The sequence below is a fragment of the Trichoplusia ni genome, chromosome 5 (assembly GCF_003590095.1).
Source record: "Trichoplusia ni isolate ovarian cell line Hi5 chromosome 5, tn1, whole genome shotgun sequence".
In the NCBI taxonomy this organism is placed as follows: Eukaryota; Metazoa; Arthropoda; class Insecta; order Lepidoptera; family Noctuidae; genus Trichoplusia; species Trichoplusia ni.
In genome coordinates this window covers 5803534-5822957 of record NC_039482.1, presented here as the reverse complement: position 1 = coordinate 5822957, position 19424 = coordinate 5803534, and the positions used below count along the sequence as shown (strand labels likewise).

At 33.8% G+C, this 19424-nt stretch overlaps 1 protein-coding gene across 6 annotated transcripts in view; it reads left to right on the top strand.

Moving 5' to 3' along the window:
- Nucleotides 1-19424, top strand: part of LOC113494197 (A disintegrin and metalloproteinase with thrombospondin motifs 16) — a 130527-nt gene that overhangs the window by 46675 nt on the left and 64428 nt on the right. For all 6 annotated transcript variants that reach the window (XM_026872407.1, XM_026872408.1, XM_026872405.1 and 3 more), the window contains exon 2: nucleotides 7977-8073. In XM_026872407.1, the coding sequence (XP_026728208.1) occupies nucleotides 7984-8073 (90 nt within the window). In that variant the 5' untranslated portion in view covers nucleotides 7977-7983. The remainder of the gene's footprint in view (nucleotides 1-7976; nucleotides 8074-19424) is intronic.

Here is a 19424-nt window from a genome sequence, read left to right as displayed (position 1 = left end):
TCCTTGTGTCGCGGGAACTTTTACAAACATTCAAGTCACATGCACGAAGACAACCAGACTCGGAACAAGCATTCGTGGAGCACACAAACGCTGAAATCACAGAAGGGTGGTGGTGACCTCAACCAGTCAGCTATCCATGAAGAAATTAAATCGTAACTGATAGTTTTAAATACTACTTTGTACCAAAGAGTATCTTCTTTAGTCTAACATTCACTTTTACAAAATATTACAAAATGTTGCCAGCCGACTGGCCGAACTGCTTGTGCTAATACAATGAAGGTGTCATAATGATGCGCAAGCGCATAAGATGCATTCATGTATGTAACGTTATTAGATATTTGTTTTTGTGTTTGTGTTCTTGTCATGATACGGATTTGTTTTGAATTTTTGGCGATTTGTTTTTTTCTATTACATCACGGTTTTGCATGTTTGGTAAATATGGATTGACAAATGTGTAATTTTCTCTTACGGTCAAATAATCGAGATATTTTGTAACTTTACTTCTTAATAACTTTCTAAGGCTCTATATGCTGTGGGTGGTGGCTTAATAAGTATTTATAGTCGGCAGAAAAAGTCAAATCTGATTTACAAAATGCATGTTTTTGACACTGGTTATATGGAGACCATTGACATTTATACGTGATAATTTGATTGAATTATAAGTGTCAATCCTGGTTACCTAATAGCCCAACAGCTTTTCATGGAATGTATTCTTGTTTTGAAAAGCTTTCATTGCTACCACACTATAAAAAAATAGACAAAATATTAAAGCAATGTCCACAATGCGTATAATAAATGCAATTAAAATATCTCACCGTATTTGTCAAACATTCTCACTAACGATTCCGAAACATTCGAGATATCCTTTTTAATTGTTTGTAGTTATTTTTATTGTTCAAATTCCTTGTTATAATCAGCGTTACGTGTGTTGCGTCCATGTTAAGTAATGCGTTGACAAAAGAAAACTTTGACAAAGCTTCAAGTAGGCTGTATAGGTAGCTACAACCTCTTTGCTGTTTAACTTTTTTCTTAAAAGTTCCTCAATTCTTGTGACTAACTTTTTTTGAAACGTGTTTGAAGAAATAATATTAAGGCCAGGAAGTTTTTTTGACATGAGTATTAGGAGATCTTTTTTGAGATTAGGGCTTTGGTAATGTGTAATGCAAGTGTCGTTGGAGATGAAATTAGTCGGACCGGTCTTAAATAATGGATTTCTGGGCCCAAAAAACGACTAGATACAAGTTACAAATAAGACAGTTCTCATTTGAAAAATGCCGTATACTGTGTTTTGTAGATTCATAGCAAATTAAACAAAAAAAAAAATGTTACAAAAACTGAAAATTGTATAGAGATCTTACTTAGGTACTTTTTATATTTCAAACTAAAATTACCATTATTTTCGTACAGTTACCAAGTTTAAGAATCTCGTCTCCTAAATTGGTGATATTTCGTAAAATCGGACATTTGGTTTGTATGTCGTAACATCACTTCACACGCTTCATACAAAGATGTTTTGTAAGAAGATTTTGCGGTTTCTCATTTCTGTTAAGGCTCATTTAGACGAGACAGGAAATATCGTACGGTTTGCAATACATTGCGTAGCTGATGAGGTCTGGTGTCAAAAGTGATCTACCGTAGCCAGCAATGTAATTCAACTAGACCGAGATTTCTCTTCTAATCTTAATAAGTCTTTAGTTTCTGTATAACGGTTATTGCTACTATATGTTGGGTTTTAGATGTAACCTTTTTTTAAGATTGGAAGACTGTTGCATGAACTAGATGTCTTAGGATTTCAAGTATATACGCGTATCTGACTTTCAATTTAAAAACATTATGTGAGCATGTAACGGAGCTTCCGTTGGTATATCAATTGTTATTGCTTACAGCCTAATTTCGAACTGACTTATTTTTTTTATGGTTACTGTCTTAGAGCTTAGGTCTGGATGAAAATCTATTTGTTGATATTTTTTCCATTTAATGGGAAATTGCTGTTATTTGGTGATCACAAAACTTCAGAAGTTCGGTTTAGTAATTTTTTATTTGAAGTGTGTATGTTTTTGCACCCATTGACAATGTAAACGAAAAGATTGCGGGTAAAACAGCGGGGCTCAGCTAGTATACAACAAGTCATATTAAGAGCAAAGTTATTTAAGTAAATAATGCCAGGAACAAAGTGTCTTTGTGACCAATACAATATTTTTTTCACAGTGCCCTTGGTTCTCGAACATTCATTCATACTATTCATAATCACATAATGCAACAAATATAGAAATATAATATTATGACCAATAAATATCCCGCATTATTTCGATTCTTAACAACGTCAAGGCGGTTTAGTTAATTAATTAAAACAAAACAAACATAATTATGTAATTATAGGTGGTTTCCTCATTTCTTGGTGTCGACAGTTAACCAACGTTATTTTAAACGAAAACTAGTTATTTTTAGGTCGTATTAAACAAAGATCGTGATCGTGATCATAGATTCTGTTATTTGCATAGCTATTGTAAAAACACTAATAGCAGTGCGAAAATTTTGATTATTTTATGCTAATTTGAAGAAAAAAAGCCATGAATATATTATTAATTATTTTACAATTTGTATGTAAATAATCATTTACATTCCGTGCTAGGTGTCAAACTAAAAAAAAAACTTTTAAAATAATTTAAATTCAAACTCGTATAAAGGCTACATAAGTGACTTTAATTTCCAAAGATCTTTACGCCCGTATTATTTGGAAAGATAGACTGATACGTCAAAGGAGGAGCTCGTTGCTAAGCTATAACCGCATAAGTGATTCGATCACAGGTTAAGCTATGCTTGACGCGGTTGGTCCGTAGATGGGTGACCATCTTTGTCATAACGAGTTCCTCCGTGTTTCGGAAGGCACGTTAAATTGTGGCTGTTATTCCTACATCTTTGACAGTCGTTACAGGTAGTCAGAAGCTTGAAAAAGTCTGACGGCCAGTCTAACCAAGGGGTATCGTGTTGCCCAGGTAACTGGGTTAAGGAGGTCAGATAGGCAGTCGCTCCTTGTAAAACACTGGTACTTAGCTGAAACCGGTTGGACTGGTAGCCAACCCCAACATAGTTGGGAAAAAGGCTAGGCCAATGATGAATGAGACTGACACGTCAAACTTTTAACAGCTTTTTTTGCGTCGATATTTACAAACTTTAAGGAATAATAATGTAAGGCCGCAACATGTATGGCTATCTTAAAAAAATCCTTGGTTTTTCAACGAAGGGTAGTAAATATGTTATTTGCTTTACTTTTCCTTAAGAACCCATACATTTTTTTTGTAAAAATATAACGATTTTGCAAACCGAACATTTTACAAAATACAACATATATTTTGTAGTTTGTACGGTCTCTCGTAAATACTTTTCGCAATTCTCAGACAATGTGCAGACATAAAACGGAATGGCTCACGTTGACACAACATTTTATTTGACATGCAAAACTGTGGGTTGTGTCAAAACTATACTGTTTTACGATTAAGCTGGTTTGTCAGCGGCTGTGGTAAGTGTAGAGTATTGTTGAAAAGAATAGGTGCTTATTGATTTTTTTTTTGAGATTTGTTCTTATTTATTTAGTTGAGAATAGTTTTTTCTTTAAAATTTGTCTGAAACGCTAGCCAGTATTGTCAAATTACAAACTTGTCGTGGCTTTACGGTTCTAAGTACCTAATTGTATGAAGGTTCGAAAGCGGTTTGGTCTGAAACTATTCGGACAATTCTGATAAATTCGCATGAGTACCGTTATTATAGAAATAATAACAGAGAAGGATTAAACATTGATAAACACTAGCTCACTCGACTCGCTGCAACTTGCAGCCTCTTGAATAAAGGCCGGCAAAACTTCCGCTTATAACATAAAGTAACGAAGTAGGTACCTTTTATATTATTGCAATTGACCCGTGCCTATAAGAGCGTCGTAATTATATTTGTTATTACAGAGATTCATCTTGAGTGCACTCGCCAGCTGGAGTTGTTGTCTCAAACAAATGAATGACGAGTAAATGACGATAATGTTTTGACGAGATGACGTGAGTGACGCTGAGACGACGCTTATTAGGTGCACTTGACAGACTAGCTCCTTTTTTATAGTATCCTAATATTTGACTGGTACAAGTGTGGAAAATTGATCATAATGATGTTAATTGGCAATGTTGTCAGTTTTCTGTCTAGGTATATTAATAAAATATCAAAATGGAGATATATTATTTTTTCAAATTAAAAAAAATGTAGAACGATATTTCGGAATAACTAAAAATCAGATATAGCAAATTAAAGTTTAGGATTGGGGTTCACTCTCGCTTTTAAACTAACCCCTATGTTTTGCGTGAGTATTGTCATCGACCAGTGACGTCATTAGCTCCTACTCCACATAATTTCAAAAAATGAAATCAACTTTCATAAATAGATTTATGTAGGCATATAATATCACTGTGCGAAATCTCAAGATGCTGCAAGCTGTTATTATATTATTAATACTTAAACTTTTGCGTTTGCGTCACCTGCCAGACATTTTCATGTCAACGATTCATAATTATTATAAATGACATATTGTAATTTAATTTACGATATCAGTCATGATGTACAGTCAGCCACAGAAGTACTTTTTTTATTCTATCACTTTAGCTTATTGTGTTACCTGATAGCACAAATTGAAATCGAGTAAATACGCTTTTCAAATGTTTTTTAAAATGATTGTGACGACTTCTGATGCTGTCTGTACCTACTTCTTACTAAACTTTTTGTCCGTCAAGTTATGAAATGGGTAATGGCGATTAAATGGAATATATTATGGTGGTAAAGGGCACTTGTGATGTAATTTTAAAAGTGTTTAATGTAGGGTTACATTTTTAAATGTCTTGATGTACGTTTTACCATCGGGAGATGTGAGTGAATTATAATGACATGGAGTTTTATGAACAGTTGTGAGTTATTGACACAGCGTTTTTTGATCAGTGTTTTTCTTACAGTAATTTGGACTGTATTGCAATTTATGAGATAGACAACAGTTTTATAAAGAATAGTTTGGAGTGTATTATTGAGTATCGGGGTCAATACATAGAAGAACATAGGAGTATCATTTAAAGTAGTACTTTGTGTTGTTTAGACAAATTTCCTATCAAGATCCCACCCAGAAACAAAAGCTTTCCAAAGATGTAATGCTTACTTACTTGAAAAACAAATTAAATAACTTTATCAGTTAAACAAAAAGTAAATACAAGTATAACAGTTAACAATATCCTTATAAGTCAACCTCACGCACCACCTGTGCCGGACCGGTCACCAAAGCGATCCGGAAACGTGTCCAGGGCCCCAATTCTGCTATCTACAAAGGCCGATGAACGAATGAAATTTGGCTTAAAATGACAATTTTCGTATACTCTTCAGCATTTTTCTACATAATTGGAATTCAGTACGGGACGGTACTCTCTATCTAGGTCAATATAATTAATTTCCAATTATTATATTGGCAAAATGGTTGAGAGTATGGGAATAATTTTAAATTTAATTCAATTGCCATTCATTCTTCGGCCATTGCAAATAGCAGAATCGGGGCCCAGAACACGACCCCTACCACTATTTCTTCAAGAAAAATGTGTGCAGTTGTTGAAGCGAGACGGAGCTATACGGCATGTAGCGCGCTATCTCTTTTCCGCAGCTGAAGTAGTCTTGTTTTAAGATGTGGTAGTAGACCCCCTGGCCTTTATTAATATTTCGCGGCGTCCGTTTCTGAGAAAAGACATTGTCCTTAAGAGCCAGGACGTCGACCTCTGACTACCTTTTTTTGTTTGTTTATCGTTCTGCTGGTGTTAAAGGGATTTTTTCAATCTATGCTTTTTCGTTTTATGATAATGAAGCAATTGTTTTTTCCATTTTTACTGAGTAAATATCAACAGTTGGTTTAGTTCCAATTATATTTACGTGTTTTGGCAAAACTCGGACATATTTAAGTCACTCATACCTAGTCATTTTGTATTGGTATCTTTAATATCAGCTAGAGACGCTATGGGCCTATTCCCTATATTTAATTCGCTATATCTAAGTTACCTTTTTAAAACAAAACATATAATATTTGTGATGACCTGAATAGATTCTCACTCTACATACCCAGTATAAAAAAATACGCCCTTTTTCCACCAAGAAACTGTTATCACGTAATAATTGTGAACACATTGAAAGCTATCTGATGTTGTTAAGGTCGTCGCAATCTGTCCGATCGCCGCTCACTTCCGTCCATGTCGGTGTGTCGCTTGATATGTCAATCTGATCATACTTTACGTACCTTCGGGAAACTGTACTTACGTAGGTTTCGCTGGATTTGTTTATGTTGATATTTTTTGGAAAAAGTTTTGGACAAAAGAGGTCGGATTTCGGTTGGGGTTGGACACTAATGAGAGGCATGTCGATCGATTTTTTTTCGGCTATGTTCCAGCCTGTGAGTGTTTATATCGGGATTTGAGAAGGGTTCTTCTTATAAGGGTTTTTTTTGTGAACTGATCTCAGCGATACCTTGACCATGACTTTGACTACTTTATATGACTAGAAAATGGACCGACCATTGCTTTTACAGACTTGAGTTGGCACAACAAGAATCCAAAAATTTTAATTTAATAGTTTCTATCATTAACACGCCTAAATTCGAGTATTAATAAACATTCCTGAAACAAAATAGAAAATCCCATTTCAAAAATGCATTAAAATTTTCGACTGTTGTCTTACCAAACTACAGTTAAGTATAAATAAATACTGTTAAAACAGATTTCAAAAGGCACGTTTCAAAGTCGGCATCCAGACTTACAGGCGCGGCTCAACAAAACGCATTTAATGATAGCGATCTCCGAAAGTATTAAAACCAAAACAATGAGTCACAGTCATACAAACACGTAACAACGAGATAACGCCTCAAGGGGAGTTCATGTTTCCATACATCTTGATCTAATCTTTAAAGTGTATGAAATTCTTTGTAGTATTTTAATAGATCATGTATCGCACGAGTGTTAGACAACAACAGAACCTTGCTGTGCAAACGTTATCATGTCTTATGAACTAAAAGGGTACGAAAATAATGCACACAAAATTTCATGAGAATCGGTCAAGCCGTTTCGGAGTTCATTAGGTACACTGTGAAACGAGAATTTTGTACTTTAGTACTTTAATACCTAGGTATTAGAGATACATTACATCCAAACAAAAATGATAGTGCTCATCTCACAATCATTTTTCCTGGGTGGGAAATGAATTCATATCCTCTGGCATAGCAGTCAAGGCTATAAACCACTAAACCAAGAGGCAAAGCAAACTAACTTTCGCATCAATAATATTATTATTATTTATAATCATATAGTAAACACGAAACAATTAATTCATGATTAAACACATATGTTGAGATAAGGACACACTACATGGTGTAATTTGCAGCAGAATGCGATTACAAGATACTGGCTATCATGTGATCTAAGCTTTAGCCCGCACCGAGAATTAATAAGGGGTTAAGTTACCCAGCTTACAACATATTATTGTTTAATGATTTTAGCCAATCCTGATTATAATACTTTTACTTAGAGATAAATAGAAAAGGCTTTTAAAATAATATCAATATTGATATAAGTGTGTAGGTACTGTGCTAAACATAATAAATATTTGATAACTTAACTGTAATGCAATGGCTATGACGAAAATTTATTTTTTTAGTGTTCCTACGTCGATGTTATATTTTTTAATTTGTCCCCCAAACAAAAATTGGTCAAGTTGTGAATAAAACTAACACGATAACGTATACATTTTACTATATTGGTACGTCATAAGCCCCTCCTACTAAACTTTAAAAGCAGTTTATCTTAATTGTCAATATTAGTTTTTCAGAAAAAAATACTCAGGACTGAATATTTTTTTATTTTTTATACCCAGTCGTTTCTTTTCCACAACCACTAATATTTAATGTCAAATATCTTTGTTTACAGATTCAGCATGGAGTCGACGCCGCAGCTGTCGGCCCACTGGCTGTCCGCATTCGTTCTTCTCTGCTCATTCTTCTCCACTCACACGCTTAACACTAAGGTAAGATTCTTCCCAATACTTAGGAATAATGGTACAGGCTAGTAATTTTCCCATGGTTAGGTAAAGATTTGGCAATGAACGAGGTAGACGACACACCTTGTTTAAACGACCTGGTCGATAATTTGCTGCTCTTTTGCGAGCAGAGTTTTTTCTTTTTTTAGAGAAGAAACAAGTAAAAAGCGTTTGCTTGCAAAGGATATTAAGCACAAGCTGAAGAAGTTACATCTCTATTTAATTATAGTAGGTAACTTATACTTCATACACGCAATACGTAATTTAAACCATGACAGCTGACTTTTATCAATTTATTCACGATTAATAGTTTACAACAAGATTTATGTCACTTAAATGTCAGTTTTCGAAATAAAAACATCTTTTAAACAACTATGTGAACATCAATTCGCTTGGTGGCTACGTAATGACCATACGTACCTTTAACGATGGATCGTTCTTAAATATACACGTGTTGAAATAAATAGCTATTATCCACAGAAATAAGACAATAATAATATTATGAAAACTCGTAAAGTCGTTAAGAAATCGGCGGTTGACATTCTCAGTACTCAGGTATGATATACAGTTCATCTTGTGCGAAATTTTGACGAAACCGGATTTCTTTCACTGTGTACCTCATTATACATTCAAATATCTTGTAAAAATATTAGTCGTCTGATGAGATCAAAACATGTCTCAACGCCAAACATGTACAACTTAGATCTTAATAAATCTAATTAAAACGTTATTTTATTTGATCAGTCACATTTTCAATACGAGTATGTGTTAATTAAATGCTTATTTTGTAGATATTATCTACATTTTACTACATAATATTTTTAATGAGCATTTGCAAAATTCAAATTTTAATGTGCCAGGAAGCGCTTATGGCTCCCTGCAATGTTGCTAATACCACGTGCTGTGTCCGTGACATTAAAGCAATTTAAATTCAAAGTAAAATTTATTAAAAACAGCAGCAATAAACGTAAGTGTAAAAGCGCGGCAACATTGACAGCTGTCACATGACCGTTCGCCATCTTGCCGATATTGTAGAAACACGTGACTTATCGATTGCCGTGCCGTTGTTCGCGTAATACGGTTTTTTTTTCGGAAGTTATACGGCATTCCAGTAGCTCGCACGTACATACATAATTCATACAGTTACCGCATTACTTTCACTCGATCTGCAGTATTAAACGTTAGTTTGCGAGATGTTTTGCAAAGCGATTGCGGTTCAGTCCTTACTTAGACCAAAATTAAACAAATTTAGGTACTTAAATAATTTTCTGTAAATAATAAATCGTTTGTTGTAATTCAAATGGCCACAAACCACAAAGTTCTTGTAATAGGTGGCTTGATTTTATTACGACGATACTTTCCGATGGCCTTTGACTTTAGCGAATGTCGTTAACTATCGTCACTGACGAGTTGAAAAAACTTTACACGTTATTGCCAACATTATTGTTACATTAACATATTGTGTGGACAGCACTACGGTCGAGAACCTTGAGTTACGAATCTCTATTAATGAAGCTTTTGAATGGAGTATTAGTGTTGTACCGTTATAATGCGATTAAATCGATTTCGAAAACGCTAATTCATTAATTATGATAATACTTTGAAAAGACATTTCACCATTATTTTTATAATATTTACCGTTATGTAGCATTCTATTGAGAAATTGATATGATCTGTACGAGATATATTGTGCATTTGTTGCAAAATAATCTAAAAATCATTGTTTTAAGACTGACTGCTTTTGATGCTAATGTAAACCGCTATCACACTGCAAACCGATGTCAATTTAGAAATATTAATGATGGAAAATATCTATTTGCGCAACCATTTTGATAGATCGTCTTTCTGTTAAAGTATCATTGACTTTACAAAACCAACAACTTTATGGATTACATTACGTGTGTTTAGATCATTATTTTCTTCACCTTTGCTTAAACAATTATCGTTAACAGTTGACCGCACCTGATCACAAAACACTTTAAAAATCAACCTTAAGTCTTTGTAATAGAGGTAGTTTTTGTAAAAAATGTCGTCAAAAACGTGTTGTTTATTGTTCAGAACACTCAAAAATACATTGTGGATAGATAATCTTAAGAAAAGCTTACAAACTCGTTATAAGTAAGTTATAAACAACGAACAATGTCTGAATGCAAGAGCTCTACCACCATAAAGCTAAAAAGACTTGCTGTCAGAGCGAGATAGTGCTCTACTCGTCGTAGAGCGCCATCTCTTTTCCACAACATCAATAGCCCCACGTTAAGAGGGTATGGTAGGCCTTAGGTCGGCATAAATTGTGTTTCGTCAACGACCACGCCTTGCCATCGATTTCATAAGTAACCGGTTGTTATGTGTCACCGAATGATTATTGCTAACTGGGCGCCTACAACAACTAATATAACTTGACCCCTCTGGAGTTAGCTATCTCTCTCACACGTGACACCTTACCGTATAGTGTCTCTCACTCAATTTTCAAAGGAAACGTCAACTTTCATTGTTCATATTGTTGCTATTAAACCTCAATGCTTGTCATAGACTATGAGAAATATATAATTTCTACATATTATACAATGTACCCAAATAGCTGTAACGAGTTTGAGAAATCTGATTTCTGTTTTTGAAGGTCGTCAGGCGTAAAAATACATTCAGATCGATATGTTGATTTGACGTAATATTGTTTGTCTCCAGCACTTTTAAGTTTGGGTTTATTTGCTACGATAGGTCTAGTTTTGAGGTAGGTATCATCTGACTATAAACGAAGTTTTGTATAACTCAAGCCAAGATCTCTTTTCTAAGTCTACAGAGCTTAACTGTTTAGCTCTGTTGTGTTAACCATCTAAGGTATGTAGTGAAAAGAATTAAAGAAACCATATTAGAATTAAAGAGTCTATAAAGTCCTTTTACTGGATGCAAGTCTAGGATCTGCAGAGGGGCCAGTATTTTCCAACGCAAAAAAAAAACAAAAAACAAAAAACATGAAAATGAATATCTAAAAGGTTTTCATGCTTTGCTTTGCTCTAAGTGCGTCATTCCAACATGTCGTTCCTATGGAAAAGAAGTGAGAAACTAAATACTCACAAATAGATATCTCCATAAGTTTATACATGCAAAGGTTAGCAATAAACAGCTCAACAGTTTATAAATGTCTCCGAATAAGATGTCCATCTGTGCGGAATAGCAATTCGTTGGCATTTGTCTGACAGTGGTTTAGATTGATCGGTGCTACTGCCAACGTGCGTCGAATAGTTAACCGATTCCGCATAGGTCGGGCTATTTGGCTTGCCATCAGGGAAATTCGTAGTCAATTGTAACTACTGATAATGTATGATGGCATAGGAATGTTTTGTAGAGCTAGGATAATCTCGAAGCATATTTTTGTACTATTTTTTCATCCTTGTTTAAGAAACATTCAAGTCGCACAAAACACCCAGACTCAGAGCAAGCAATTGTTGTGCGCACAAATGGTTATGCCTTTGCACAATTCACAATAATATACATAAACTGAAAGGTACATAATAAGGGCTGTTTTTTATATGACCACAGAACTCCATTTTACGGCCAATTAGATATAAATTATCAGTGATTTATAACTTCGATACCAAGCTGGGATTTCCAAATTTTTCGAATGACGTTGCGGAGAGGCAAAAATACTTGTGTATAGTATGATTTTGCTGCAATATTTCCTTGATGAATTATCTCATGTTCCTACCTAAGCATTTTGATCGCAGTCCAAAGTTTTTTTCTTATAAAAAGGTTGTTTGTCTTCGTAGATATCTGCCTAAGGCTGCGTTTTCACTATAGACAAGTAGCGATGTGGCTATTAAGAACCCATCCATTTGCTAAAACGACGAAATTCTTTTTGGTGCTTTTATTTGATTTTCATACTATTTTTTAAGAAGTTAACTTATGGAAAGACAATAGCTGAAATTTTCCCGAGTCACTGAGTCATGGGCGAAAGCTAGTAAAATACTTATAATTTAAAAATATCTAATGTTATTCAATTTCCCACTAACTTAACACCGCCAACATTATAATTAAATCTCAACTAATCATTATCTTCATGCTTAAACGAATTTTCTCTATTTTCTACCCTTTTAAATATCTCGACAATCGATAAAATTTACTCAATTATTAAATCGATTATCGTTTTCCGTTTAATAATTGCTGTAGCTTAATTCCTGTTATTATTGCCGACGATGTTGCATTGATCGGAAGCAGCTATATTAATTTTCTTGACTTAGACAGTAATTTGTTCGGTATTAATAAATTGCCTGTATTTATGTCTGAATTTAGATTAATTAGTTAGTTTTTATGGAGTTCGATCTTAGGTATTAGTTGGGATAGTGTCTTGATCCAAACTGATCAAGACTGTCAATCGATGAGGTTTCAAATCGAGTACGATCGACATTATCGATAGAATGACATAAAACGATACTTAACCTTTGTAATCTTCAATAGAGATAATAAGACTTCAAGATGGTTGTTTATTGGAGACAAATTTTACTCACTTAAGAAGTTACAACAAAGATAGTTTTTACACTTAATTAAGGAACTAAAGCGAAAGTAAAAACCCAAGGATGTATACAGCCACAGCCTTAAAATCTCACACAAGAGCTTACTCATCAGAAACAATACACATTTACAAGGCGTACATGTTTTTCGAAACACACGTTCATCTTGACATTTTCCGTTGATAATTGCATCTGTGTTCGATTAATTTGAAAAAAAAAAACGTCCCAACATTGTGGCTTTTAAATCAATCGATGGTTTATAGTGAGTGACCTAGATTAATACGAGTTCTTGTGGTCCACTTACTATGAGATCTTGTTAAAGAGCTGTATTCGTTGTGCGAGCGAGACAGCGCTCTATATTCTGTATAGCGGCCTCTCGCTTCCACAACGACAGTAGTTTTTCTTGACGAGCATGGTACAGGGGTTTACGTAACATACTCATCGCAAATTACAGCCTTATTGAACCTTATTCGGTTGTAAAAGGCCATGTGTGATCTTATTAAGACCAGTGAGATTCTCGTGTGGATTTTAGACTTATCTAGACCGGTTCGAATATTAGTAGCGAATTAAAAGTGTTGCATCTTTGAGAATCTTTGCGAAACATGTTGTAATTGAGTTTGCTTGAGTATCGGAGCAAACTCAAGCGTTAATTGTGGTATCGATGTTTAATGTGTAACTGTTGGTTTGAAGATATTTTTAGTAATGTTTTAGATTTGTAGTTTAGTTATTTGTTAATGGTGTGTTTTGTGGCTGCTATAAGGATCAGCTTTTGGTTGATTTTAGAATGGGGTATCAGAAAGGAAAAGGTCAAATAACATTACGTGCATTTTTGTGTGTTTATCCTATCGGGGTCCACAACTGGGCATAGGCTCGGTCCAAGTAGCACAACAAGACCCGGTCGTTAGCCTCCTGTATCTAATCCCAGCTTTTGCATTTAATTGATGCTTTTTGAACTGATATTTAAACAAGAAATTATATGAACCTTAGCGCAGAGTAAGGGGTTGTAAAAATTATACATAGCATTCATTGTTGCTACTGTATTAACATCACTATATCAGGGTATGACATTCCGAATTGACTTGCGATTTTTCATCCACTCTTGCATACTTATGCTAATCAGACTAGATTTCTCATATTTACATACATACTGTAAAATCTCACCTACTTCAGAAAAACAAGAATATTCTCTCACACATAACATATTTCCGTAATAATCAATAATATCGGAAATAAATAAACAAAGCCAGAATTTAAAATTCAATATAAATAACATAAACAAACACTTCCTTTCTCATTTCGGATAAAAAACATCAACGACACACACTGCATGCATCACTGTTGTGGTTTTTCCGTGATAACTTATAACTCAGCCATAATTCATTTAAATATTGACAACCGAATGCCCGCAGAAAATATTGCAGAAGCAAAGTCGACACTGCCATTGGAATTTCAACTGTAGACTTACGACCTAAGGTTGTTATTCGCTTGTTTTTGTACCGTGAACTTACAAGTTAAACTTGCAAAGTTGAAGGGCACTACTTTCTTGACTTTTGTTTGTGTTAAGCCGTTCTCAACCTTTATTAAGGCTTCCAATAAGTTAGCTACAATGCTGCCTCTATTGAATTCCCATTCTTAAGGACTATTATGGCGTTTTGTTTTTTTCTTCTCTAAGTTATAACCTGAGTTACTCGGCTTTTAGCACAATACTTGTATTAAACCTTTATAGCGCACATTTACTCAAACGTTTGTTAAATGGGTGAATGTTTGTTACTTTTTTACGCAAAACTGTTGAACGGATTTGAATGGAATTTGGTTAAGAGATAGTTAGATACCTTAATTTATTTTTAGGATATATCTAGATACAATGAAACTGAAAGCACGCCGGTGAGATGTAATGCCTGATCAAGGTGATGATCCTTAGATTCCTTAAATTATTAGTAGACAAAAAAACAAAAATAAAATGTAAAGATAATTACTACAAGCTGTTTAAAATATGTAAAATTCTCCCTGCTAGTTTAAAGCACAAATACCAAATCCTTACAAATAGTCACGGCAGTTGGGAGAGTTACTCAATATTGAATCTTAATTGAATTTTATTTTTTATTTTTTTAATTTTTTTTTTTAATTTTTTTAATTCCCATAAGACTAGGGCAGCCTGTGCAGGTAAATATGAAGTCCCCAGAGTAAATAATTACTATGGGGACAGAACACTCAGTAAAAGGATACCGTACCTTGTCAACAGCCTGCCCACCAGTATACGCAATAATAATAATAAAAAAGCTTTTTGCAGAACTCTAAAGACTTACCTATTGGCAGGCATGTGAGTAACGACCTTTCGTTGCCTACATGTTTGTCAAAGGATAAAGTCTGAATATATTATATTAAAAATATATATATTGTTATTATCTTAGTTACTATCTAGAATAAGTTTAATTGTAAAATTGTTAGTTAATAAGATTAATTCATTACGCCCACAGACAAACTGTGCAAACAGTTTTGTGGGGTTTATACAAAACAAATAACTATAATGTAAACAGTTTAATAAATAAATAAGGTAATAGTTTTAGGTCTGTCGTTGGAAGGTTTTTCTGATAGTGTATGTCAAGTCATGGTTAAGACAAAGAAAGAAAAAGAGCATACGATTGGAGCGTTTTTAGACACCTTCAGAAAAAAAAAGCGGAGAGATATAGGTCACCAAATGAAAACTACGGTACGCGACGAGTAGACAAGCTTGTGTGTGATCTGTGATTGCTATGTGGTCTGAGTCTGGGTGTCTTTGTTCATGTGAATTGAATGTCTGTAAAACATACCGCGACACAAGAATTAAATGATGTAAATAAGGCAGTCATATTAAAAAGTCATTGTGCCATTTTGTCAATAACCTAATTCTTGATAAATTTTGTTCAAAACTGGCTTTATAAATAAATATCCTCAGTACTAACCTATTACGTAAAGGAAATTAGATAATTATTTGATTGCGACAATAACTTTGACCTTTTACACAAAGGGTAAAGGCAAACATTTGTGTTTTGTAGTATTTACTTCCCAATTTGAGTTTATTCAAGGCATTTCTATAAATTTCCAAAATTAAACACTACCTAACTCATGCGTAACGTTAGTCAACGTTTTTTCAGGTAAATTTAAAACCTGCGACGCTCACAAACAATGTGGCTTCCTATCAGTAAAAAAAATCAAAATCGGTTCAGTAATTCCTGAGATTACTCCCACGAATTCTCTTAACTCAACTCAGTCTTCTCAATGTTTTAGTTATTGCCCTATTTAACGAAACATGGTTATTAGGAGTACATTTCTACAGCCTTGCAATATATCTTTCTTTTATATATTTTAACAAAAGCCATGAAACAACTTGAAAATCAACACTAAAATGCGAAAACTACAATAAATGCCAGAAAAATATTACTATATTAGTTAGATATTGTATGACTTAGATTGAGAAAAAGTCTTCTTTTCAAATCGGCAAAAAAGTCCACAATCTTTATTATAGAATCGTAATTCGTAAGCTATCACATTTTTTGTCGCGAATGATTCAGTATCTTAAAGTTTGGTATTAGGTTACCATGGCAACCAGATACTAGGATCAAGATGAGCAAAAAATAATAACAAATGTAGTTGAATATTAATGAGGCCATCTTTGTAATGGCGAACATGAGATGTTGTGGGTACGGAATCATTTCTTACTGAATCAATACTGGTAAATAAAATTGAACTGTCCGCTTGTTACTAACTTCAAGTTATGCTAAATGCAAAATTATCAAAGAGATGTTTCGTATTTCGAATCATTTGTAAATTTTAATTGTTTGCCTGTCTGTCTGTGTTTCTGCAAGTTGAAAAAGCTTTACGGATTGTGATGGTTTTGCAATAAAACTAAAAAAATGACCTTTATAAGCTTACATCATTAGACGTATTTTCCTTCAAATTTTAGTTCAGAAATTATTATTAATTTAGCAATAAAAGAAGCCATCGATATTGCATGCAAAATACTTCAAAAGCCACAAAAAATATAATTAAATTTAAAAATAAATGAATGTATTCATTTTCGTCAGCCGAAGTCGCGTGTAACAGTTAGGTTATGTTGAGTTAGAGGCAAGGCGAGCTGAGCTTCATGCTTTATGAATAATATATGCGATTTTAATACGAACCTGAGTTCGTTCAGTGACCCGTGAGAGTATAGAGTAGAGTAAGAATAGAGGTTCCATTTAATAAAGTATTCGATTTTATTTATTTATTTATGTACACACAAAGTACATAGAGAGTGTGTTGTGTGTATAAATATTCTTATCTCTAAGGAAATCTACTTTTTAATTCTCATATGAAAAAAAAACAGAATTCCTTTATTTTTTCATTGTACTACAGATAAACGTAAAAAAATACTATTATTATTGTCTGTTTATATGTTCTTTGTTTGGAGACATGGGTCTCATGTCATCTCCATTTATAAAATATAAACAAGGGCAATTAAAAAGAAATAATTGAAAATAGTTTGGTAGCACTTCTTGGTGATATAAAAAGCTGCCTGGTAAATAATTCAAGATTTGATTTGGTCATACTCCTATCAGCAGTCAATTTATTTAAACTGTCAATTATAATATGTTTACTGTTTCCACTCCATTCATTTCCCCCTAAACCAACGGCAAACTTCAAATAAATCTTTCACGGAACATATATTAGGTTCATACTAAATTATAACGAATTAATGTGAATCTCTTACGTCAGCATGCTGTGGTTTTAAAAAGAAGTTTCCTTATACAGCATTTGCATATTATAATTTATGTTCAAGACAATACTTTTGGTAAATGTATCGCCAAATCGTTCGTTATTAAAGGGGACGTGTTGTACAGTTAATAAGAAAAGCGTACACTCAGATTTGCAAAGAGGCTGAATTTAGTTTTGCAATTAAGCATTTATTAGGGTAATAAAACAATGCAGTTTTAGCTGAAGACATCCTTTTCTACAATTCAGCTTCATATTGCCTCACTGTCGTAGGGAAAAACTAGTAAAACATAAGTGCTACGGAAAAATCTCTCATTAATGATTTTAACATTTTTAGTAGTTTTTAATATTCATTTCTTTTGACCGCTGTCGTGAACCGTACCATATAGTTATATTTGCCATTTTCGCTCGCAATAAAACGTGGGATTCGATGCGAATGATATAATTTTTAAATGATGTAATACTTCAAAAATGGAGATTGCGTAGAAAGGAGTTTCTTACCGAATACATATCGAATGATCTCTTAAACCTTTTTGAGGTCTGAGAGCTTTCTGCCTGTATGTATTGTAAATGGGATTTTGAAATTAAACAGATTAAAAGAGATATTTTTATTGATTATGAATGTGTGTTGTTGTTTTCACTGGTTCTTGGAAGCTAATCTTTGCTGTTTGGCTATCGATAGCATATTTCATTTCTGTATCATTTTAATTACTGTCAAATATAAAAACCTCAATCTCGAGTGTACGAATACCTCAGACATTTTAAGTGAAAGGTCAGTCCCTTTGCCGGAAAAATATTCAAGCTTCCTAAATGTTGCACCAGCCATGTTGATGATCTTCAGATTGTACATGTTTCAAATTCAAGATTTATTACGCATTACGTAGACATAAGACAACTTATCGAAATCTTAATGTCTTCAGGAACGGTCTAGTCACGCGTACTTTTTGAAAACGCACGACTTGTTTTGGTCGAGCTAAACTTCTTTATCATGAGCTGACGCGATGACGCGACTAGCTAGTCCAGCGATCCCGATGAATATGCGTGACTTAACCGTTCTTAAATCATTTCTAATACTCCTCATGAAAATTATCTTAATAATAATCGACATCGATGGCTTTTCCAACTGTTTCTAAATTCTTCCTTTAGTAAGTAGCTACATACTTTTATATTCTTAAAATAAAACGCCGTTTGATCAAAGGCAGGGGGCCGATGTCCCTAGTCATCTTTTGTTCTAATTGACCTTTTGACACAAGCCTGTTGACGCACAAGAAACCGTTGTATCGATAACAAATCATCGTTACTTAGTGACCACAGTCAACAGCTTACATAGAACTAACAGTTATGTCATTTTTCATACGAAGTTTATGATACGTTGTATAAATGACAGGAAAAACATAAGGTTTATGGCGATATTAAATCATTGGCTGTCATCACTGCGAAGGATTAGGCTATTTAAGTAGCGATGGTCTTTTTTATATTTTCTATGTTCATCCGTTAACTGTATGAGATTAGCCCCAGGTGTTAAGCAATAGCCATTAATTCTTTTTAAAAGGAACTTGTGTTTAATGTTTTCTGTCACATTTTATTTAATGTTGAAAGTCTTATTGATTAATCGGATGTATTGATAGATAAAATTCACACGCTGTTCATTGAAATTTATTTATTTTTCTATCTAATTACCTGGAAACTTTTAAAACCCAACTTTAGGTCGAGTGTGCAAGCACTATGTGTTACACTGTTAGGTACAATGACAAACGGTTTTAAAGTTATGTCATTTTACAAACATGACGTTTTGCGAAAGAGATCTTTCTGCTTCAAGATCACACAAAGGATATTAAGTTAATACAATTATCTCACGCGTATTTATCGGAATCACCCGACTAGTTTCGGACCAAAATAGAATCCTCAACCATGAGCTGACGCACGGACTCGGCACGGTGGGGTCGCGAGTCGACCTCAGTTGATAAGTGTTTTGTATATCAGTAGACCATTCAAAAGTTGGGATAAAGCCTTGTGAAATTCTGTGAATGGATTTTTTTTTACTGAAATCAAATTAATTCTAATTTAATGTCTCGGTCTAGTATTAAAGGGACATTGACC